This window comes from Corvus hawaiiensis, chromosome 6, assembly GCF_020740725.1.
Source record: "Corvus hawaiiensis isolate bCorHaw1 chromosome 6, bCorHaw1.pri.cur, whole genome shotgun sequence".
Lineage (NCBI taxonomy): Eukaryota > Metazoa > Chordata > Aves > Passeriformes > Corvidae > Corvus > Corvus hawaiiensis.
In genome coordinates this window covers 35,376,647-35,402,064 of record NC_063218.1, presented here as the reverse complement: position 1 = coordinate 35,402,064, position 25,418 = coordinate 35,376,647, and the positions used below count along the sequence as shown (strand labels likewise).

Below are 25,418 nucleotides of genomic sequence, written 5' to 3'. Positions count from 1 at the left end.
GGGTCACCTGCCCCAGCCGTGTCCCCTCCTGTGCACCCTCAGCTCACTGGCAGGTGGGGTGGTGTGGGAAGCAGAGAAGGCCTTGGCACTGTGTAAGCTGCTCAAGAGTAATGAAAACATCCCTGTGTTACCAACACTGTTTTTAACACAAATCCAAAACATGGCCCTATACTGGCTGCTATTAAAAAATTTAAGTCTACCCCACCCAGAACCAGGACAGATATATGTGAAAATAGCTATACAATAGCAAAGCATTGCAGAACAGATTTTTACATCCCCTTTCAGCGGTGGTACTCCTTTTTATGCCTATCCACATGCAACAGGAGTGCTCTCTTATTCCAAAATGCATCGTATCAGTTCAGAAAGTTGAAATGTTTAATCATTCTGCCTTCTGATGACTGATAGCTATCCCATAAACTAAATCTTGCAGATACTGTGCCATGGTAGTAAGGAATTTGCTTTCTTCTTGAATTGCAGGAAGATACTACACGGTGTTTATACATGACACACAATGTTAATGATCTCTATAAATATAATGACAATAAAAAATAAAAATACAGTCTTCCTATGTATGCATTAGAATCCTTATTTCTTTAAATTTTAATTGATCAACAGATCTTATCTGTCACCTTGGGCAGTGCCATTCACTGCGTGTAACCCTTGGTTGTTTTATTTTGTCAGTGTATCACAGTGTGTTTTCTAGGTACCTTTATGATTTCTATTGGAAACTGCCAAGATACTTTGTGGTACTGGTTTGTTTGGGTATTACAGTTTTGAAATACTTCCTGTTTTTGACAAACCTCCTCTCTGTAAAGCCTTTGTGAAGTTTCAGGGGCAAATTAATATGAACTTTTTGGTGAAGATCTTCAGTATGCATGTCTACTTTTGATAGACTTCTTTATGCGGCCTATCTTTAAATACCACAAGTTTTGTTGTACTTATTTTAAAAGTTGATTCATGTTCAGACTTTGGGAGCCAAACAACTTTGGGAATAGCTGAGATCCTCACAGCTGTGTGATACCTTTGTGTTTAATTAAATCAGCACACATCCTTTCTGTTAAAGCACAAGGTTATTTTCAGTGTAGTTTCCTTGAAGCTTCCATTAGAATCAGATGTTAAATTCTGAATTTGCAATCAGAGGGGATAGTCTGTGTTGTGTGGGATGATGAGTACCTTTCCTCCTTCTCTCTCCTTCCATGTCAGCTCAGATCCCTTCTGTTTGAAATGAAGTACCAGCTAAGCATAAGACGTATACAGTAGTAAAGACAATTCTTCAGAAAGACCTATGCCAACTCTACTGTACAAAAAATTCAGTTGCTCCTACCTTGTGAAAGTCTATGTTTGTGCATGTGTTCTGATATATCTTCTGTAGAGTGTTGCCTAATTTCTTTTGATATCTGACAAACCTCATTGCAATTTCCTCAATTGTAGAAGAGTCAGGAAACTTTTACATAACATGAACTAATAGCAGCAGGTCTATTCTGTTACAGCTGTTGAATTTTTCTGCAACTATTATTCAAGTGCCTGGGTGTTTGTCATTTATTTGAATGATTGATAGTAGAAAAATTAGGCCACAGCCTCAGGGCAGGGTTAAGTATTTTCTGGTGTATTTTTACAGCATTTGCTGAGATGAGGCCCTGATCACAGATCAGGTTTAAGTCCCACTGCAGTACGTATCATTCATTACTGGTACGCAGTGTTGCCCTGTTCAGTAGCATCTAGGACTACTAGAATAGTCAGTGTGACCTGATTCTGGCAGTGGTGCAGACCCTCTCCTCAGTCTCCCCATCATATCCAATGTGCTGTTCCACAGCTGGCATGTGAGACTTGTCTATGTTCTGGGGAGGGACAGATATGCCTCTGCCAACAGGACGGTGAAGATGCAATACATGTTTGTGTTCTTTGATGGCAGCACATGGTAGGTGAGGTCAGAAGGGTGTCTGTGCTTCATATTTGTTGCCTCTAAGTCTAGATAAATATTTCAGTCATTGGTAGGTCTGAGGGGGGATGATAGGAGTAGGCAAGAAGGTAATTAAATCTAGTTTTTCACTACCTGACAGTTCAGTCAGTTAACATATCTCATGTATGACTTAGTAAGAGGCCTATCTGTGGTGGCTGGGTGCCATGGGAAACTAGTCAGCAGAAAGCATTGCATACCTCTCTCAAGTTAAAACCATATGGATTGAAGGGGTTTGCACCGTTGCTGTCTCTCCTTGTGCTAGATAATGAATCCAACATGCTTTGTATTTGTGCTGACAGGATACTTCAGGTCACTAATTACTAATACTTCTGTTTGAGCTATACCAATGCTTGTCACTCCTACTACTTCAGTGCTTGGCAGGCTTGCAGTTGAAGAACAGATCTGGAAAACAAGGTGAGAGGAGAAAAAGTGAATACAAGGTGTCTTCAGTCATGTTCAGATGCTGCAGTGCTTCCTGTCCTTAAATGTTACTTACCTGCTGACAAGCACATGCAGTAATGCCTATCTTAGTCATTTATGCAGCTATATGGGTAACTCCTGGGTTTTTTTCCTTCTTGTTGAATTTCTCATGCAGGGTAGATGAAAGTTCATGAACTCAATGGTGATACTGAGTTTGTTGTGAAAAAAGAATTCAGTTTGGAATCATACATACTTTAAATCATGGATCTGCCAAAGTGACACTGTTATTTTTGCTGTTTGTCTGCAGAAGCTGGAAAAATCTAACTTGGATAACTGGGAGAACATCAGAGGACCCAGTCTGTGGGAAGATTCCAGGACGGTTCAGAAGCAACGGCGGGAGGCTCTCCGTCTCAAGACAGAGTGACTGAGCAAGCCTAATTTGGTGCATCTGGGAAAAAAGTCTCAGGCTGGACTGTCTTAATTTTTAATCCAGTATCAGGAACAGACATGGGAGCAATTGCACTGAACAATTCAGCTGTTGTATATATAAGTAACTGTGAGATCAGCCCAGAAGGCGCTGCATTATATGAAGCTCTTTGTTTGCATCCATTTGCGTAGAGTACCACAGGCTGTATATGTTAATTTTCAATTAAAAAAAGCTGATTCTTCTATTGAGAATATCCCATTATTTTTCAATCTCTAACATTCAAAACTGCTTTAGCAAGGAATAACATTTTAAGAGTCACTTGTCAGTACCAGAAGTTGTCATCCTAATGAGAACAACAGTGCTGTCATCTAGATGTGTGTGACCAGATAAATGCTGCTTCAGGGAGCCCCTGCATGACTTCAGGCTCTTTAGCTTGGAAGGGACTCCGCAGGCATATGAGCTGTTCAGAACAGTGACTCCAGTTTTGGCTTAATAATACTCTTGTGTTTCATTTCCAGGGACTGTATAAAGGCATGTACTGTCAGCTGATAATTGGTCAAATAACATTTGTTTAGCTGTGTTTAAATTTCTGTAATTAGTTTATGGATACCTTCATGCAGGCAGGACCTCTGCACTGGAACCTCTCAGTTTAAATTGGAAGAACCTTTCTTGCAAAGAGCTGTGCTGGTTCTCTGTGAGTAAATATTGTAGCAGAATCTTCTTGAACCACTATATAGTGGCAAAGCTCATCTTACATGTATTACTACATGTATATTTGTGCATGTGCACAGAAATTTTTTATGTTGCAATCAGTTCTTCTGAAATGCTTCTCTTTTTATATTTGTCTTTGTGTGCTAAACACTTGCTGTTAGAGGACATTGTGCTAACGTTCAGGACCCTTCTGCCAAGAGAGTTCAAAGAAGAAGCATCTACTCAGTTTTTCAAATGAAATGATGCTTTTGATAAGGTGTTTCAACAGACTTGTGAAACTCCTCATCAGAGGGATGGAGCAGTAGAGCACACATTAACAGTAGATTCTAGTTTCAAAACTCTCAGTGACACCTATAAAATCTATTTGGAACTGTCTTTGGAAAAGGTGTGGCCTTACTTCCCTCTGCAGGATGTGTCAAATGCAATCTGAATGTCCTTTTGGACACTTTTTTAGGGCAGCCTCCTTGCCCTCATGTAAATCTTCTCTCAGCACTTAATTTTCTTTAGTATCTCAATGGTGAGGCCCAGTCTTTCACTCAGGAAGAAGAATTAACACTGATTTTTAGGGACTTATAAAGGAATTCATAAAGCATCACATGAAATATCTTAGGCATGTTTTGTGCATGTTTTCTTCTTGATCGAGTTGTGAAAACCATCAGAAAGTGGTGGATGAAATCTGGAACAAAGTTGGAGCTGTGTGTTTGTGTGTTTCCCTGTTCAATGTCATAGATATCTCTGCTTCTAAATCAAAGTATGAACAAATTAAACCATCCAGGAGACAAATAAAAGGAGCAATACAAGAGTAGGTAATAATAAATGCTGTAGGGAAACCAGTGAAAAAGTAGAATACAGAGGCATTAAACTGTGCTAGACCTAGACAAGGAGGAAATTGGTTTGTTTTGTCATTAGGCAAATAAAATATAAACATGACAAATAAGGAGTAAGTAATACTGCATAACTTGTTAAGCACCTTTTCAACTCTTAAATTCGAGTTCAGGTGCAGTTCCACTGACTGCAATATTGATCACTTGAAGGACATCAGAGCTTTGGCTACACTGACAGTGTTCTCTCAGTTGGGACTCTTGCAGCATCACGGCTGATGTTACAGTGAGAGCATTGGAAATGTATCTTTACATTCCCCACTGGTGTGGACTCTGCAAATTCACTGCCTTTTTGAGAGGATGCACATCTTCCTTTTCCCTGCTTTGATTGAAGGACATGGGAAGCTGCCATTGCTTTGCATATGGAGAGGCGTGCTCAGCTGCCAGGCTTGCACGATGGCTCACAATATGGACCAGCACTGCTCCTGAAATAAACACATGGCTTTCTAAGAACAGTGTGTGTAGGAGAAGCAGCCCTTTCCCCCAGGGGAAGAAGCAAAGATATTTCTCTTGCATGAAGCCCTTAAGCTTACCAGTTTTCTTGATGAACAAAACACTCACTGAAATAGCCTGTGTATTTTTAATAATTTGATATTCTGCAAAGACCGTTTTGGGAATGGTCATCTTATTTCAGCAGGTTTGGAATGTAGTTGTAAATAATTATTTATATGGAGCAATAACTGGGGTCCTAACTTAGGACCCAGTCTTAGTTGATTGTTTGCTGGTTGTGGGGTCCCCCCACCCTTCCCTTTTTCTTAGGCACTAAATCCTGTTGTTTCTGAGGGCATATTTGTAACTGCCTCTGAAGTGGCCTCTCTGGAAAGTAATGGATTTATCTTAGCATCTCTGAGAAAAAATTATGTGCAGTTGGAAAACTTTCCAACTTGCCCTTCTCTTCAATTTCCATCTTAGAAGGCTATATCTACTGAATGTCCACTAAAATAAAAACCCACCATGTTTTTTATTGCTGACTTATTTTAATAATTTTTTTAATGTTGACTCATTTATGAATTAAAAAAAACCCCGAACCAACAATAGCTGATACAGAAGCTGTACTTTTCATAAAATGGGAAGAGCCATTTCAGCAATTCATCTTTATTGCTATGCACTTGAACAATGGCTTGATGTTTTATGCTGTGCTTTTCTTACCCATTGAATTGGAAATAATACTTTTGAAAGGTGTGTTGAGAGCCAATTAAGTCTCTTAAGTTGTCATGCAACCTGAAGTAGAAGGCACTCTTGAAATGTGGAGAATTATAGTTCATAACAGTAGCAGGAGAGGCAAACTTCAATTAGTTCAGAATTCTTGCTTAGTTTGGCTGCTTATTTGAACTATCCTTTTGAAAACCAGTTAGAGCACTTCTAGTTATCTCTAAGGCTCCTGAAGACAACTTTGTTCAGCTCCTGAATCATAATTCTAAACATCTGTGAGTGGAGGGGGTCAGAGGTAATTAAATACAATTGTCAGTCTGAGACACTGATTGACATTTTTGCATCCTCTTTGGTAACTGGGATACACAGGTCTGAGGGGAGCGAACGCAAGGCTTTAGTGAGAGGTGTTCAGTATTACAAAGGTAGAAGAGAGAACTGAAGAAGCCAGATCTTCTAATCAGTGTTGCTGAAATTAGAAGTAAAAGAAGGAAGTCTGGCTAGGTGTCTATGTGGGCTGAAAAATCAGTTCAAAATCCCTGTTCTGACAGAAAAGGAGAAGGTGTTTATCTCTCAAAGGAACTGTAGCAAGGCTGGCCTTCGGGCTCTTCCATAACAAGAAAAGCAGTAGGACATAGAATTGGAGGAAATCTGGGGCACCTGTCTCCAGGGTCAGGGAGAGGTCAGCACAGCACCACAGATACGTGGGTGTCTGCCTAGATGGTTCCAGTGGCAGCTGTTTGCAGCTCAATATGCTGCCCAGACCTCTGTGTGAGATCTGCCCTGTGGATCCTGCTTATTGAGTGTGGTTTTCCTACAGCACTTTGAATGTGCAGACACATGGGTGACCCAAAATGCTCAATACCTCAATTCAGCTGTAGCAGATGAAGGAGAGCCTTAGCAAAAGCTGTAGCTACTGTGTTGCAAAAAAAGCTTTCAAAACTACTGAATAGCTCAGCAGTTGAATTTCAAAGTTCCTAAATACATCTGGATGGGTAGTTGGACGTTAAAAACTTACAGAATCAGAATGCAACGAGCAATATTGCTCATAGTGATCTTCCAAGGTCTTGAAAAAGGGTCCAGTACCCCAAAAAAGATAGGTTGTGGTGTAATAAGACATGAGTGATGGGAGTTTTAGACCAGAATATAGAATGCAGAAACTTATGAAAAGCCATTTAAATCTATTGCATCATCAGCTGGGGACCAGTCCCAAAAAGCAGAGGAAGAAATCCATTTCTTCACAGAGAAACAGTAACTTAGGGAGATTTAAAGGTCAGTGTTCATTGGATGTTTTACATGGACACTTCGTGTTTCACTGTGCTTGCCTGTGTATAGGTGAAACTCAAAACAGTAGTTTTCACCTTGTGAATTAACTACACACACCCTTGTAATTCTTGATGATCTTGCATTTGCTCTGACTTGCTGTGTTTGCATTTCCAGCTTGAAGCCAGGGCAAGTTTTATTTTATATTCTGTATTTTCCAGAGGTACTTATTTCTGCATGAACTGGGAAAGCCTAATATTATCCTTTGCTACTATGTCCACTTGAAAAAAAAAAAAAATTAAATGAAGAAACAGAGAAGGGCATGATTTGAAGTCTTAGGAAAGCAGAATAACTATTTTTACATGAAGATGGTAAAAGCATTTTCCTTAAAGCTTTTATGGTTAGAAGGGCTGCTTATTGCCAGTGTTTTCAGTGGAAAACCACCTTTCATCCTTCAGTGGAGTAAGGTTCACAAAAAAATTTCCACTCTTATTTTAGACTAGCTAACTAGAAGCCTTTAATCGAAGGAAGGCAATTGCTTAGTGTTAGGCCTTCATTTCTTACAAGGACTTGCAATGAGACTCAGCCAACACACAAATAGTCTCTAGACTTAGAAACAAAAACTCCATACAGATGTTTTTCTTAAAACATGTACTCTCCCCAGCAGCCAAAAGCAGTCTTTCATGCCACTGGAATCAGACTGACCATATTTTCTTGTTAAACATGTGCTTTAACTGCATGTGTAACTGTCTTGCTTAACACAGGCAAACCAAGTTTCACCTTCACCATTTCCATGCTGCTTGGGACATGTGTTAAAATTAAATGCAACCAAAGCAGCAGGTGGTAGTGCTGCAGAAAGGATATGTCAAATATGCATATACATTGGGAATATGAATAGTATAACGTGTCATAGTCACAGGTCCCTCGAGAAAGAAAAAAAACACCACATCACAAAAGTCCCCCAGAAATAAGGGTTTACTGTGTATTGCCAGTGCCTCTGTAGAAGAAATTCATGCCCATTCACCTGGCATATTTGGAGCCTGGCATGATGTGCCTCAGTTGGTGGAGAAAATGACCACAGCTTTTTTAGCATGTATGTTTCAAGGTAGTTGATGAGATCCTTGATGTTCAATACCAACTCCATTGTGTGTGTTCAGTATCAAATCCATTATGGTATCAACCTCAAGGAGGCTTAGTGGCTCCCAGGACTATGGCTGATCCCTTGAGGATCAGGGGCAAACCCATCTCTCTCCCCTACAGATCCATTCTCCCTCCTCTTTCTGTCCTGTCTTCCAGTGTTCCTCCCAAAAGGTAACAATTCATTCTCTGAGCTGCTCTTTTCTAATGGAACTGGCTGTAAAATGTCACCCTCTCTTTTTGAAGTTCACTGTCTCCATGAATTGAAGAATAGTTGTTTCTAAATGAATTTGAATTCAAGCTCAATGTAAGCTCAGAACACAGACCCAGCATTATATCGCCGTAAGGATGGCACCCAGCATACACTGGGGTCTCTTTTTATCTTCAGATACACAATGCTGTGCTCTCTATTTTATGTACAAAGGAAATTAAAAGTACTTTTTTCTTTAAAAGATGAGATCTTCATCTATCTCCAGCTGTCAGTTCCTAATAATGTTGCCCAGAGAAGTGTTATCTGTGATTTAGTGGCTTTAGTGGACTATCTTTTGTTCAACAGAGGACAGCAGAATAAAATTTCAGCTTAATATAGCTCTTTTCTTACTCCTTCTGAATAAACAGAGGAAAAGAGGAAAGCAAGAGCAAAGAACCTTGGGTTCCAGACTCAATTTTCTTCTGCTTTTTAATAGATAGGGCATTTTAAGAAAGGGAAGGAAGGAAAGTAGAAAAAAAATAAAAGAAATATGGAAAGCAAAAACGCTTAGGGACAAAAGTAGTAATGGAAAACAGTCTTTTCTTCTGACTAGTCCCTCTGGATAGAATAGAAAGGAAAATTATTTCTGTCTCAGGAAAAATGTCTGAGCTCAAAAAATACTCAGGTCCAAATGAAAAGTCGGGTATAATATTTTGCAAGTTAACAGTTTTAGAAATACTTTTATTTGGGTGAAGTACAATGTTTTATTTTGTTGTTCATGTTTTTCCATTCTTGATTCTTCTTCCTCAGGTACCTTAACGCTGGAAATGAAAAACCACCACTGATCTTAAAAATGTAGTTTTGACTTAAAAGATTGACAGCACAAAATGCTTCAACAGTTTTCAAAACTTTTCACAGAAAGTGTTCTCAATAAGAGTAAATCTATCAAAAATAGGTCTTTCTCAATGAACAGATTGCAAAATGTCAACCAACCAGATTTAAAAAAAAATTGTAAAAGATCTTTTTTCAGCGTTCACCAGTCAGTTCCTCTGTTAGTTGGTGAGTGTTGATGCTGTTTACTGATGAGGATGTGCCTGCACACCCCTGTGGCTGGGCATGCCAGCCTTCTCCCTATCAGGTGTGCACACCTGCATGCAGAAAGTGGCACTCTTGCAGTTTAACAGAGCACTTCACTACTCAGGAACTCGTAAGAAAAGGCCTACCCCCTATTGCATTCAATATTCTGCTGTGCCAGGTAATGACAATGTAAGTTTTACATTAACTGATGAAGTTATCTCAAAAACTAGTTCCTTTTCCTCCCTGCTTTTGCTAATTCCACAACCTAAATTTATTTGTTTAGTTCCTGTTAGATTATGTCACTTTTTATTAGCTATTCAAACAGCATGCTCATATGTCATGATACATTAAGAAGAAACCCAATGTTTTTCCCAGTCTAAAAAAAGACATCACCCCTGCTTACATGCTTGGTTCACGGCTTCCATTATTTTAAGTTACCTGTCTAGCAACAAATTGGCAATCCAAGATGGAAATACTTCAGTCCTACGCATGTTCATGTGTATTTGAAGTGTCTACAGTCCATACAGTTCAGGAGTCATGTCTCACCATTATTTGGTTACCCACCCCACCGCCGCAGATGCTCTTTTGCCTTGCAAACATCCCGGCTCAGATGTGACTAAAGATGTGATTAAAGGTAAACAGACATTTTCAGTACAAAAATCTGAGATTGCACGTTTCCTATAACAGGCCTTTTGGGCTCAGTGCTCCCTGTGAAGTACTAACATCCTAATTGGCTATGCTGGAGTAATAGACAGCAAAAATTGTAGGATTTTTTTTAATCATCCCTTAAAGCAAGATGAACTTGAATACAGTTTGATCAAATTTTTAAAAGTTTACCCTGACCCTGATATGGGTTTTTGGGGAAGATTTAAGAGTGTTATGATAGACAATGTTCTGCAACTTGGCTTAGAGAAGTCATTGCAGAGGAACAGCTGGGAATATTCACAATATGTTTCAGTTAATGTAAAACTCCCTATATTTTAAATAATAAGAAATTGAAATGTCTTAAATATTACTTTGAATGTTTGAATTTTAGTGTATCTTCCAAGACCAGCATAGAACATGTCCATTTTTAAGTGGGCTGAAGTTTCTGACTTTGCAAGAAAAAGCTGGATATGGAAACTTGCACTTTGTATGGACAGACCCAGTTGGCTGGGTAGTGATTTGGAATATGAATAGGAGAAGGAGACCTTTATCTTCTATCTTTCATCTATTCAAGAAGATTTCTTACCCCTGTAATGAATTATTCACAACAGAAATTAAAAATTGAGCAGTCTTTGTCCCTTGAAGCTACACAGGGTTGTGCAGTGTTACCTGACAGGTCCATTTTTCTCACACATACTGCTCATGATCCTAAAAGTTCTGTCACTGGTGTGTACTATCCACTTTAACAGCCACATACTCCATACAGTCTTTATGTATTTCCCTTTCTGTGTGTTCAGGTAGTGCCAAGAAACTGGGAGGAGAACAGGTGTTAGTTCTGTGCTCAGCCTGGAGATGCTGTGATCTAGGAACTGCCGCAGCAGTTGATGAAGGTTCCTCTGTGCCTTTTCCTTTTGTCCTTGGGGAAGTTCCTTTTGCCCTTGGAGGATTCAGGACTCTGCTTTCTTTGCGTAACAGGTGTAGCAGAACTGAAATTTGGAAAATACGTAATGCCTAAAGTCTCTTATGTGTTGTCATATAACTGTAAATTGTTTTTTAGAGCGCCTGCATTATATACCAAATACATGTGTAGATAGAAACACACACACTTACATACTTAGGCAGCCCCAAAGAATGTATTTTCCTCTCTGTACACACACAGTGGAGAGCTGGAGTGTAGTGTCCCTTCACCATCAATGCCCTGCCAAGGTGGGGACTTGCAGGGATCACCTCTGAGGGATGAGGATGGTTGCCTTAGCAGGAGCTGGCTCTGTGCAATGATTTCCTGTCCAGATTACACAGAAGAGAGCTCATTTCCCACTGACATGTGGTAGCTCCATAGAAGTCAAGTGTGCAAACATTTACATCAAGTCACATGCAGTGATCATCTCATTCAAAGGTAGGTGTCTGCCAAGGTGGGTGTTGAATTGTGCTCTGCTGCTTCTCCCCTTCCACTGATCCTGGAAAGCACTTGAGTGATGAGTTTTGATTGCTTTGCCTTTGTAAGTCCTGTTTTGGGTGGGCTGGATCCCAAGAAGTCTCCTTGTTTGGCTTTCATGGATGTTGAGACCAAACTTTGGTATATGAGTGCTTGCAAAAACAGCAAAGGCCTGTGTACCTCTGCAAGTGCTCTTGGCATCTCTCCCTTGACTCTGGTAACAGGGTTCTCAGCTCTAAATGAGTTTGGAAATTTGGGCAACTCTGATGGTGCCATTTTTAAAAAATTTATTATTTTCTCTTTCTCTTGAAAATTTGATGTGTTTTGTGGCAGCTTAAAAAAGGATTATCTCAGTAAATTCTTATTATAAAGGTCAATAAATATCTTAGTGTGTCACACTGATGTTTAGATAGAAATTGCAATCCCAGCCTTGCCTAGTACAGAGGCAATGTGTGTAAGCTACCTTTCTGACAAAATCTGGAAAATCACAGCATGGACAAGGGGAAGTCATATTATAGGCAGGACTGAATGCAGTCCTGTCTGCTGGGTGAAATAAGATAAGGAAATATATCTTTCTTACTTCAAAGGCAAAGTTTTTCTTAGACCATCGTTCAGCCAAAGCTTATGTTGTATGGGCAATAAGGTCGGAGGATCCACAGTCTCCTCTAAGTCACCAGGGAGCAATAAAGATACTTTCTGCCATTAAAGATAACCTTGTGTACAGCAAGAGCACAAAGAGAGTGTCACCAAACTGGCCCTGTGAGACTACTTTATTGATGCTGCTTCAGGTTTCTTGTAACATGTAAAACAGCATTATTATTACAGTAGATAACTGCAACAGACCTTTCAGGATTATGTGTTAAGAGCAGCAAGTCAAATACCATCTGCCTAACATGAAAAATTCTAAGTATCATTCCAGAGAGATTTGCCTGCATCTCCTCTGCAGAGGACATAAAAGCAGCTGCAAGTCACGTCTATCCTCAGCCCCCTTCCCATCCTCACTTCCTGACCTTTTGGCTAAGATCAGTTGTAGTATCAGTTGGACCCTTGGCTTGTACTCTCTTTGGGGACTCTAGCCTGGCTTGGCCTGGCAGCAGGCTGGGCTCAGTAACCTCCTAACTCTTACCCATCTGTAACTGCTATCATTCCTGCTCTTTAAGAGACCTGGCAGCTTTTAGAAGTCAAGTCCCGTTTAACATGCCTTGCAAGTACAGCTGAAATGCATTGCCCTGAATTACTTCTGTTTCAAAAGGCAGGTGGGTCTCAGTATTCAAGAGTGGGAGGATTCAAGTGTAGCTTGATTTCTTTCTGTTGAAAGCCACTAAAAACATTTATCTGCAATAGCAGTTTCTTTACTTTTTTTATGATTGCTTTGAGGATATATAACCCCAGCATTTTTGGAAGATAACCACAGGTAAGTCCTTTGAGAGCTTTTCACCCCTGCATGAATGGGGCTCTGGTACCAGGGAAAAACATCTCTGGTGTAGGAAGACCTTAAAATACTGTGATAATATGTTTGTATCTGTCTAGGTTTGTAAACTTCCTAAATCCAGAGCTAAGTATCCACATGGGACACAGTAATTGCCAGCCAGACTTAGTGCCTTGAAAACCTTATCTAATCCTGGCTTTTATGCATAGATCCATTAACTTGATCTGCGTGGTTTGGTTTGTTTTGTGTTTTTTCCCAAGTCACTTGTGGAACTGAAAATAATATATATTATCTCTGGAAGAGACCATAAAATGATACAGTGGAACCTTGTGTGTAACTCAATTAAAGGCATTTTACTCCAGCATTCCTACATCAAACACAGTAACTACAGGATATCTTCCAGTCTTTGTGTCGGCAGAGATCACTTAAAACCTCCACCTTTGTCTCTGCAGCTGTCCTTTGTGGAGGAGGTACATGTAGGATGCTGTGAATTTGCCTTTCACCTAGGGAGGCCTGGCCATGTGCCCTCCAAAGCCACTTTCTGGGGCAGCACCAGCCAGCTCTTTGCGGAGAGAGGGATATAGGGGACTTCTGCTGCAAAACCCCTCTGGCTGGCTTTTATAGGAAGGCAGCAATATCTTCCAGAGTGTTAGTCTCTCAGCTGATTTTGTCTCAAAGATCTGTCTGATCTAATGACACAAATTGTGGGAGTCCAGGTTTTGTTCACTGTCTCTTGCTGCTATTTTTGGGATGTGATTTATCTATTTTGGTTGGCTGGGTGTGGAGGAAGCTATGCTTTAGGGAACACTGCAATTAGATTCACTCAAAACAATCATGATTAATAATTATGACTGGTCTGTTACTAAAAAAGGAAAGGGTAGACATAAATAATAAGCCATGGTTAATTTGAAGGCAATCTCTGTCTCTTTGTCTCTTTGAAGAGATTTGAGCAGACCTAGGAGCGTTTGGGCTCTCCTTAGAGGATAGGAAGGCTCTCATTTCTGTTCATGGCAGTGAGCCTTGCTCCAGTGTAAGTAATCCAATGAGTTCTCTGATGGAAGAACCTCATTTACCAGTCGGTGACTCTTGTTAGGTGAGTCCCAGATAACTGCAGCATCTGGGCAAATTCCAGCTGTGTTCCAAATAATTAGCAGAATTATTTGAATCAGTAATGGCAGGGAAGCCAACGAACAGCTTTCCCAAAACAAATCGGTGAATAAACACTGAAAATTTTCAGTCCAAGTAAAATCTGTTTACCTAGGATAGCTTATTTCTTCTGTGAGTACATGGCCTCAGGCCTGCGATGTGGAGTAGGAGCTGTTACTACCTGAAATCGGACTTCATTATCCCATCAGAGGATGAGATAGAGAAGTGTCACACTAGCCTGCGGCCCCCTTGCCCCTCCTGATGTCGAGGCCAGGGGATTTCTTCATGTCAGGAAATAGTGCTGAGCTGGGAAGCTGCTGCCTTGCACTGCTGCCTTGGTGCAAAGCCTCAGGCAGGATGGGGTAAGTGATGGAGGCAGAGCAGTGACCCTGTGCACTGGGAGGGCGCTGACGGCTGCTCAGTGGTGGGGGAACACTGCATTTCTGTAGAAATGGAACACACCGTGCAGGAAGGGCCTGGCAGCGCTGCTGTCAGTCTCACAGATGCTGCAGCTCGGTGCCTGGGTCCTGGCAGCACTCAGACAAGCAGTCTGTTCAGGGGGCGGGGGTGCAGGCTGTGCCATCCTTGTGTCAGCAGCTCTGCAGAATGCCTTTGGAGCTTTTTGAGACTCTCTTAGTTTTTATTTATATATACACACACATGCATTATGTAGCCAGTTCAGTTTTGACTTTGTTTCATAGGAGCTGAAAAACTGTTTCAGTTGATTCAAGCACATGTGAAAGTTCTTTAAATAAAGTCATCTCGTAAAGTAATGGATTCTTATAACCTGTAGTTGAAGCAAAAGATCGTCTTCTCTCTGCTTAATTTTTCTGTAGAGAGAATTCTTGTTTCTGATTTTACTAAGGAAGTTGCTTCTATGTTCCCAAAGGAGTGATTCCTTAGCCCTTAATACAAATTCTATACTTAAACGATCTCTTGATCAATAACTACAACATAAAGTGAATGTGCTGGGTTTGTACATAAAGATGTCTTCACTATGGAGTTGTTATACGAGGCTTATGTGCTGCCACAAAATGTCCACCTCAGAAAGCTTTTCTGATGTGTAAATATCTGATTTTAAGAGAATCAAGAATTTGGGGACAACAAAAACTGCTTTCAGTCACCTTTTCTTCTATGACATTTTGAAAAGTTTGGAATGTGTATTTAAAGAAGTATCTTTCAATAGTCCCTGCTTTTGTCTGTACAAATCAGAGACCTAAAGACATTTTCTTTTGAAAAGACAAAGAAAAGCCAATGTCAGTCTCTGAGTTGTGGCATACTGACAGTGATCCTGAGTAGAAATGTTTGTATTTTCTTAATTGTCCTAATACAGAAATATTTCACAGAATCTGTCACTTGAGGGGAAAATTTTCCCTCTAACAACTGAGGTCTTGTACCAGACTAATGTGTCCTGGTTTTAGATAAAAACAACCATGTTACTGGGTATTCTTTCCTTTTGATCCCCTGTTGTTGAGATTTATTGCCTGCCATTTATAGCATTTGCAGCTTGCAATTAAGGCTTCTATTTTGAATACCTAATGCATAGGCAGGAATTACCATAACTTAGTATTTTGATATATCTTTCAAACCACAGCAAAAAATTAACATGTTTCAGATGTTATATAAAAGCATTTAAAGCTAGATAAAGTTTATAGGGACCTAACGTTATATGAATAAACTGTAATTTTATTAAATTCTTTCCCATCATTTAGAAGATCTCCCCTGCAAAAAGTCTGTTTGATATCATCCATAGGCTGATTTTAAATTTTTTTTTTCCTCAAAGAATTGCAAGTGCATTGAGGATTTGGAGCAAGGAAAGTTTTATGTTTGTATAGTTAACTCTTTGTTTTCTTAAACCCTCTTGGTTTTAAATGCTCAGCTGACTTTGTGCAGGAGAGACTGCTTGGGCATTCATCTCTTGTCTGGAATGAACATTGGAACACCTGATCTATGCATCCATGAGTTGTATTCCCTCAGGAGGGACAACTTACCCAGCCTGTGAGCTGGCCTCCAGGGCTTCCTAGGGGTGCCAGGCAGTTGGCAGGAGCTTTGTGGTGCCCAGCTACTGGGAGGCTTGTGTTCTGGGGGAGTGTCTGGCTGCTGCACGTGTGATGAACCCAGGCTCTGTGTGTCTGCTCTATCCTCAGCCTTACGGCAAGGAAGGGGCTGTGAGGACCTCGGAGAGTAGAAGTGGACAATAGCAAGCACAATTTGGATGCTACTGGGCTGGAGCTCTAATCATGCTGAAGGGATGAAAGATTGAAGGATGAGCAGGAGAAAGGTTCTCTCTCCTTTGGCTGGACTAAGAGAGTGCTAACTAATGGTTGTCCAAAGAACTAGACTGGGCTCTTAAGTCTGAGCCTTGGTTGACAGTGTTGTGTAAAAGGAGGAGATAATGAAAAAAAAGCAAAGGTCTTGTTCCCCCCCCCCCCCCCATGCCTTTCAGATTAAATCACTGTTTGTGGCTAACAGGAAAGCTGGAAATTTTGTTCCACCAGGGACGGGGGAGTGGAATGAAAGCCCATGTGTATTTTTAGCATTCCTTGTAATCATGTCACCTTTTGAAATGAAAGCATCAGTGCATTAGAGCGGAGAAAGTGGGGAGAGGACATCTTCTACCAAGAGAAATGTCAAGCTCGGGGTGGATTGACTGAGTCATGCACTGAATGAGTGATATTTGTGCTGGCCAGGACAGACCCATCTCCTTCCTGCTGCACGCTTCCTCCCCCTTCCAGCTCCTTGGTTTTATGTGGCTTCCTCCTTCATGCATCTCTGCTGGTTGTCTCCTCACGCATCTCTTCCTAGGTGATTCTACCCTCCAAAGTATATCCAGCTGGAATAAAACCCAGTGCATGCAACATGCTGTGGGATGTTCGCCCAGTTTCCTGCCCAGAGGGTTGGCAGCCCTGGCAAGGTGATGTTACATGCCTTAATGGAAGCTACTGAGCAATGCCTTTTTCTTTTAGATTTTCTTTTGCCTATGAAAAAATCATATCTAACACAAGGAAGGGAGCAGGGTATCTGTTCAACTATGAATGTTTACTTGCTGTTCACCTCTGAAATGCCAATGAGCATTTGTGCTGTCTGGTTTGAACTGACTATTGGCCTTGGAGAAATTACTGATGTTGCTCTTGAATGAAATTGTCCCTCACTTTCTAAGGAGGTAGAAAAAGTCTATCAGTATCTCCCTTTGCAATTAGACGTGTCATGTCTTTGCTCTGGTACATCCAGGAAAATGGAGTAATTCCTAACCTTTGCCTAGCCTTCATACAATGGTAAGAAAACAAAACCTAATTCACACTACATAGAACAATGATCCTCTGCAGTGGACAAATTTCTTGGTGCTGATAGCAGGCAGCTCACATGATTAGAGGTCACTTGTAGCTGTTCACTCTGTTCCCCCTGGCTCAGCTTTGGCAGGGAAACAGGGGCACCAGCTGTGAGAATTATAGGAGTGGTTGGAACTAGTTTTTAGCACATTATTCAGTGCTGGGTGGGATGCTTTCACCCCTGGAAGGTAAAGAAACATGAAGGATACAAGAACTTGAGGAGGGTTGGCTGCCATATGCCCAGGCCATTCACTGCAGCTCTCTGTGCTTTGGTGAAGGTGTCGTCTGTGGCTCAGGTGACCTTCCTTACTGAACAAAGCGGGTGTGCAATTAGTGCTGTAATCCTTTAAAGAGGATCTTTTCTCACACAGCTTCTTTTAGGTGCCCAAAAGTGGCAGGCAACCTTCATCTCTTCCCCCTTCCTCCCTTGAGTGTTGCATTAAATCCCTTCTCCGCTGTACTGGCACCAGAAGTGTGTTGTTTCTGCAGTGTGCCACAACTTTGGTCTCATGTTTGCGCTTCCTCCCGCTTCATGGCAGCCACACATAAGATTAATTAAGCCACAGTGCTGGCTTTCTCCTCTTTCTTGTATATTTTCACTTGATATCCAGCTTCATGACTTGACTGAAGGTAGAAATGGAAACCTTCATGCTAAGAGTATGGAGACTCTGTGAGAGCAGCCAGGCCATGAGTCTGGCAAGCAGGCACCAGTGGAGGGAGCTGGGCTGGGCTGGGCAGCAGCATGGTCCCACAACCTCTGTGGCGCCCCTGGAGCGGCTGCTGGGGCCATGCTGGAAGGTGGAAAGGTGCAGAGTTGGTGGGGAGCCTTTAGGGCTGCCCACTGCAGTGTATGGACGGGACTGGATAGCTTTCCTCAGCCTGCATCTGTTCCCCCACCTCCCTTCTTCCAGTAAAAGTGGGTTATTTTCACCCAGAGTTGCTCTCTTGGTGACTTGGGTTCATGGTACAAATTTGGGACATGGCTTTGTCATCCACTTTTGTGCAGAGCAGTATGGTACCTTGCTAAAGCACCCCCAGTGCCACCCAAACGAGGCCTCTCTGGCTCCCCAGTGAGTCTTGGCTGAGTTAGGGAGCAGCCCTGAGCACACATAAGCATTTGCTGTAGGGAGTCACCCATCAGTTAAAGTGGAATTACATGCTTTACTTACTAAATTACTCTAGGCTTTGCTTAAGTATATAATTAAGAATTATGCACTCAAGGATAACCATTTGTAGGGTTGGGGCTTGCTGTCCTGCTTCCATTTCCCTAACAACACAGGAAAGTTACTTGTGTTCTTGTCTTGTTCTGCCTGGGCAATGTTTCCAGCTGCTGGGATCAGAGTGTTATGGAGACAGGAGGAGAGACAGCACACAGACCCATAGGAACACCTCATTGCTCTGGGAAGCCATCTCAAAACAAGGGAGCATTTTAGTGGTCCAAATATAGCTGAAGAAGCTTATTCAAGTGTTGCAAAGGGCCAAATCCTGGCTGTCCTCCAACTCAAAGTCTTTCTTCAAGGCATCTTTCCCTCTCTCTCTATGGGTGGGTTGGGAAGGAACTGGTGGCCATGGTTTTCCTCAGCCAAGCTGCTGGCAGGGCTGTGTCCCAGAACTGCTGCCTGGCCAAGGACTCTGTGGTGTTTAGCAAGCTCAGCTTTGCAGACCAAAGCCCCTGTGTGCCTCCCCTGCCAGTGGTTTCTCCCAATTCTGTCAGCATCCCAGGGGACAGTGCTGGGGCAAGGCAAGCCGTCCCTCCCTTGTGGTTAAACCAGCACTGAAGGCTTTGAACAAAGAGGGCTGACTGGGCACTGCGACCACAGCTCCTCCTGGAGACACCCATCTGCAGAATGAGCCCAGGAAGGCCATTTTGCTGGGATGACAGACAGCAGCAAGCAAGGAGCTCCTGAGTAAGAATGGGTCTGAACCAGTAACAGTCACAGGCAATGTTGTGTATCCATCAGCTCCTACATGCTGGTGTCTCCCAGCAGTGCTTTTCAGCAGGAGAGGTTCCCTAGTCCCTCTGTGGTTTTGGCAAGCTTTGGGTATGGCATGACAGCAGTCAGAGGAAAGCTGTATTGCCTGCTAAGGAAAGGAGTGTACTTTGGTGGTGCCCACCACCGTCCTTTCTTGTCACTCCTCTCACCTTTCTTGTTTAATCTGCATGACCTGTGTTTGTAAAGATGGAGAATGCAGGTTAAGGAGCTAAAACCCATCAAGTGTTTGTGATTTTTTAAATACAAGAGGCAGTTTGGGGAGTTAGTTTTTCCTTATCTTCTAATAATTTTCACTACTTTTCCAGGGCCAATTTGCCACAGCTCAGAAAAAGTCTGATTTGCTTTTTCTGCTTTTTTCTCCCTTGCCCAGACTGGACCTGATGTTTTGTGGTGCCTCTTGCACCACCATCTTCCCCGTTCGGCGCCTCAAGGTGTAATTGCAGGTGGGACGTGGTGGTAGGCAAGGACCACTGCATGGTTCCTCTGGGCAGCTCTTCCTCTGCCCACATTGCAGGGGCAGAAAGATGTGCAACCACCTGAGCAGAGCTGAAAGAGATGTCATGCTGTGCACATGCTGTGCAAACAAATAGCAGGGCTTGTCAGAAGTCCTCTCTTCTGATATTGGCATTGTCACAAAACCTTGGAAAAGCATTGTACCTCCTCCAGGCTGTCTTCTTACAGAAGCCACACTATCTAAACACATTGAGTAATCCCTGCCTCAGGCTAAAAAACTTCTGCTTGAAATAGTGTAGATGAGTTAAAAATATAAGATATTAATTTTAACATCTTAAGTTACTGAAAGCTAGCCATGTGCCAGAATGCATTGTACCAGAGGCTGGTTGCTCCCATAACTTAACATTTGGGGTCTGACCCTATCCACTTCTTGGCTGCTGTCAAATGTCACTTGTCTATGCAGGTGCTTCCAGGTCTAAAATCCCATGGTCCCCTAGGAGCTTTCTCCTAGGCAAGTCCAGTGATGGTGACCTCCCTTTATCTGCAGAAACATATTCCCCAGTGGTATTTGGATGCTGCCTTCTCCATGGTGGCATGGCTATGGCTAATGAAATCTTTGCTGTGTTCCTTCAGACCTTTTCATTTCCGCGGTGGAAGGACTGATTCTGGGTGGTTTGTGTAGTCTTATGAAGATTTTTCTTTGACTCTTAGGAGAAGATGAGCTGCATCATGGCTGGTACATACCTTTGTTTCTGCAGCAACAAGCTGTTTACAGTTTATTTTCTCTGTACTAAAGTGCTAATCAGCTTGAACAATAATTTAATGGTGTCATCTACAGTATGTCTAGTATCTAAGGAGAATCATACCATATATCTAAAAATGTCTTTGGAGCAGGCACTCACTACAGCCTAAACTGGAATGAAAGATCCTGGCCCAAAAAATGAGTGCTATGTTCAGTGCCATTGGACTAATCTGGTTCTCACAGTAAACCTAAAAATGCAGTTTACACTATTCAAACAGAGGATTACCTGCCCACACTGAGTAATTTCCACTTCTTTTTTTTTTTTTTTTTTTTTTTTTTTTAGTACAGAGATCTCAGTGACAAACTTTGTGTTGCTTCATTGTTATTGTTCATCCTATGCACTCAGTTCAGTCTTCCACAGCATTTAGCAGCACTGTTTGAACACTGCTTCATCCCACATCTCCTTCCTGCATAACTGTTCTGTGAAATAAGCCAGGGAAAGGCAGGTTTGTGTGTCTTTGAATGAGAAGCAGCTCTTTCCAAATTCCTGCCCATCACACAGCTGAGCTGTTCAGCAGCCATTCAAGTGGTGTTTTTTTCCAGAGGCGCCTCCTTGTCTCTGATCTGATAACAAATGTCTCCTTTCATGTCCTGCATCAAGGCTGCTACTTTGGCCTCCTATTCCATTTGCTCCTCTTTTTTCATGCCGTGCCAAACATATTAATGTCAGGCAGAGCTGCCCTGGATCCCTCGGCATAATTCCAAATATAAAGCCCTCCCTTTGCCCACACGGCCAGGAGGGCTCCACGGGGCCGGCTCCGCCCCGGCCCCATGTGTGGGCTGTAGTGGTGGCACCATCCAAGCCGTGGCCTGTGTATTGTCCTGTTTATTGCTCTCGGGCATCCCGAGGGCTGGCTGCCTTTTGGCCCCGCTGGCTCTGCAGCATCCATCTCTAAGTGCATCCTGCTGCCCTGTAGTGAGACCTGCCCGTGGGCCCAGCCCGGCGTTTGCACCAGAAGGAGAAGGGGCGTCACGGGTCTGTTGTGCAGACAGGGCTGTGCTGTCCGAGCAGGGTGGTGAAGGGGCTGTTGCTGCCCAGCTCCCTTGGGTGTCCCTGCCACCTCCTGCTCCAGGCTTTGTGGGGACTGCTGCCTCCGGTTCACCTGCTCAGCTTTATCCTCAGGCTAAACAGACTGCAAACCCATTGAAAATCAAGAGCAGGCTGACAGGGAGTGGGGGGAAGGGGCAAGATATTTGACAGGTGATTATGGTTAGGGATTTTCTTCCTATTTATCCGGGTGTGGCTGCATGCAAGCCAGTTGGAATGCTCACTACGTGCCCTGGTGACACTGAATTTTGCTGCATTGTCCCATTGCAATACAGAGGGAGAAGCTCCTCATCATCCACACCTCTAGCGCACAGGAGGGGTTTATCCAACCCGAGTGATGCCCTACCACACGCGGCTGATGCCCAAGTTGTTAAGGCAGGGGAGGATCTGGTCACTGCATTACTGACAGCCCCCCTGGGCAGCCAGAGCACTGTGCAGTGTGACAGCTCTTGCTGGCTCGGGCTTAGCTGGCGATGAGTCACCTTGAGTGCCTGACTTCTTGATAAATCCTGGGAAAAACAGGGCAGTTAAATGTCAGCCAATGGGGGAAATTTTCAGCTGGGGTACGCTAAACTAGTTCTGCAGCTGTCAGGGGCATTTGGCCATCAACCACCCACCTGCAGACAAGGCTGGTTCAAGAGCACTCGTCTACCATGAGTCTGCTGGGAGGAGGCTGGTCAGGTGGGCCACAATTCTTAAGGAAAGCCTGAGATGCTGCTATGGTTTTCTCTCTTCTGAAGCCTCCAAGTTTGTCTTATTTTTGAGGCTGGGTAGGTAAAGAAAGAGGCTTTTTCTTCCCCTGCTTCTCAGGAATGTAGATGAAGGTAAAATGAGAAAATGCCTGGTTTTGCCTAATGTATGGGTCTTTCCAGGTTCTCAGCTGTCTTTTAGTCACTTTAAAAGCTGATAGGAAGTATTGATCTCATTTACTCTCCTTATAGCTTGACTGACTCTTTATTTGGAAACTGGAGTCTTGAGATACAAAGAAATACCAAAGCTCATCTCGTGGACTGGAACAAAACTTAAGAGTATCTGAAGTCTGTCTGGTGGCTTTTCTGTGGGCTGTGTTGAAATACTGAGTCCCAAGAAGCGAGGAGACTGTAACCCACTTCTGTGCTGTGGAGAGGACTCTGGCCTCCTGGTCCTCTAGAGAGAGGCTCTTTTGCTACTGTCCTTGTGTGTTTTTCCTCAGCTTCCCTGAACCTGCAGCTCTGGGGAATGGCAGCTGCTGCTAGGAGAAAAGGAGGAAAGCTGCAGCAGCATTTCTGCCTTTGCCCAGGCAGCTCTTGCCCTTTAGGGTTGATGGCTCTAACTGTGGTGTGAGAGACAGACCTAACCCTTCATTCCTTTCCTTTCTGCAAAGTTAGCTTTCCACAAGCTTCCCTCAGAGCTGTATCTTTCATTTTAGGTCTTTTAAGCGGGCTTGATGGTCAGTCATAAGAGCACTGTGGGAAAGCTCAGTAAAGAACATGGCTGACTCTTTAATGCTAGGAGAAGTGAGAGCCACCTTTTCCAAAAGTTGTGCTCAACAGCGAGAAGTTTCAGATGACTCACCTGCAGGAAAGGAAAAAAAAGAAGTAAAATAATTCCTAATTCTGGACACTTCTTGACCTACTTCCAAGCCATGTTCCTTCCCCACCACCACCCACTGTGAGAGCACAAGCTTTGCAAGGAGAATTGCTATGTGACTGTTAATAGTTAAATGCAGTTTTGTTTATTGGATGTTTTGGAAAACATAAAAAACGGCTAAGTGCACAGACAGACTGTTGCATCCAAAATGATTTACTGCTTTGCCTTTTATAGCTCTTGATTACGTCAGGTTGCTGCATCAATATCTTGTCTGTACAGTCCAGCCTGGCGGGGCAGCAAGGCAAAGAATATTGTTGCTGGGTAGTTTTCCAGGTGGTGTGGCAATTAAATTAGCTCTCCTGGGGGATGTAGGGTGGATCACCCAAAGCTGGGAAGCAATTTAAACCCATGCATGTTCAGATGCTTGTCCAGCCCATAGATCTAAAATAAAAATACACTGTTTTAATGAAATATTTGGGGCATTTTGCTTAGGACTGCCTGACTGTACTTGAGCAAAAACCTTGCCTAAATATTTCACTACATCTGTCTTTGTTCAGGTTGCAGTCTAAAAGAACAAATAGCTGTCCATAGCAAGGGATGAGTGAAAGCTGTGAACCCAGGTTTGGACTCCGAAGCCTCTAGAATATGAAACTGTTTGAATCCAGTTCAGAAAAAGGCACCAGTAGCAATGCCGTTCCCCAGGTTGGGATTCACAAGCTTTACCTCCTTCAAATTATCACCAGAGTAGGATCCAGAACTTAGTGCCCCAGTGCCATGTCTGGGCTGTCTTTGCACCTGCAAGTCTCATGGTTCTTGTAGAAGAGTGTCCTCCTGACTGCCCAACAACTGAGGAAGCAAGGAATGGGATTTGACTTAGAGGATCCAGCAAAGCCCACAACAGGAACAGATTCCCAATGTTCTGATATCTCCTGCAAGGCCAGATCTGAATCCAAAGGAGGTTTTTTCTTGTATCAGAAAATCTACCTCTGCCATGTTGTGGTCCCACTCCCTTCAGCAGACAAACCAGCTTTTCCTATAGGATGCAGGAGGCAGCAGAATAGAGGTGGCTAAGGTGGTATGCTCAGTGTATAACCTCCATAGTGGTCCAGAGCAGCTGGGACAGGAAGGAAGAGGGAGGGAAAGGGGCTCAGTGCACTGAAAGAGCTTTCCTCACAGTGGATAGAAAAAGTAGGGCTAGAAAAGCAGATACTAAAGCAGTTCTCTTGGTGAAAGAGCCAATAGTTGTGACCTTAAGCCCCAGACAATACAGAATGGGAAGGCCGGGAGAGGACAAGGAGGCTCCCTGGTGAAAGCCATTTTCATCAAGAGTTCAATTTCCTACTGTAGCCAGAGCTTGTGCCTGATGAGTGTACGTCTCTAAATCAGATACACTTCATACTCCTGCTCTTTGGCTGTGCATTAGACACAAGGAGTGATGGCAGGAAATTGAACACAGGACTGCATGTCTGCAGCTGTGGGGAATGTGACGGCATTAGCAACCCGACCAAGGGTCTCTTTCTGGTGGCTCCAGGACTCATGGAAATACAGTACAGAGCCTCAGATCCAATTTCCTGCTCCCCTTTATCCTGGGTGTACATGTCGGTCAGAGCGACCTCCTGTCATTATCAAGTTGATCCATCATATTAAAACAAGGGGGAAGGCAAAACCACAGCAGAAAGGACAATTAATGGGTTGCAGGCTTTGAAGTACTTCCCCTTTTATCCTAGCCCATAAAACTTTGATTTAGTTTTGTATCCTGGCTCAAGGGTTTCTCTCTGTCCCAGTGTTCTGATCTGATCAGTCTGGTTTGGACACTGGTGAAAAGCAAGCAGTACCTGCACCTGTGTGTAAGGCAAGTGCCCTGGGGGACTGTCACTTCACTGATGCTGGCTAACACCATTCCATGCCAGGGAAGCAGGTTCATTGCTGTTGCCCCAGTTTTGTGCCCTTCCCCTCCAAGTTTATTAAACAACAAACTGTCAGGGTGTATGCCAGGAAGGATGGTGACCTTGTGCCAGGCTGGTGTGTGAAGGAGGAGGATCTGCAGCATACAAGGGGGATGTAGGCTGTGTCAGGAAGTCTCCATGCATGTTGCACTCTTGTTGAGAGGGTCAGGCAGTGCTAGTGGGACTGCAATAACTTCCAGTCCAGTTCAAGGTCAGGAGCAAACCAATGACCTCTTTGTCTGTGATCTTGCCTTTTAGTAGCAGGCATCAACTAAGCAGTTGTTATTAAAGGTCTGTTGTGCTCCATGAGGGGACTGGTGGCTGTGAAATTCTGATCAGAGTACAAATTTCATTCTGCTTTGGTGAATTCCCCCGAAAGGTGTTGGATGCAGCACGCTTTGCTTTCT

The 25,418-nt window shown here is 43.0% G+C and overlaps 1 protein-coding gene across 2 annotated transcripts in view; it reads left to right on the top strand.

Annotated features, from left to right (window-relative positions):
* LOC125328026 (cytochrome c oxidase assembly protein COX16 homolog, mitochondrial) overlaps positions 1–3,058 on the top strand; it is a 45,184-nt gene extending 42,126 nt beyond the window's left edge. For both annotated transcript variants that reach the window (XM_048308203.1, XM_048308204.1), the window contains one exon: positions 2,688–3,058. In XM_048308203.1, coding sequence (XP_048164160.1) covers positions 2,688–2,804 — 117 coding nt within the window. In that variant the 3' untranslated portion in view covers positions 2,805–3,058. The remainder of the gene's footprint in view (positions 1–2,687) is intronic.
* The last annotated feature ends 22,360 nt before the right edge of the window (positions 3,059–25,418 follow it).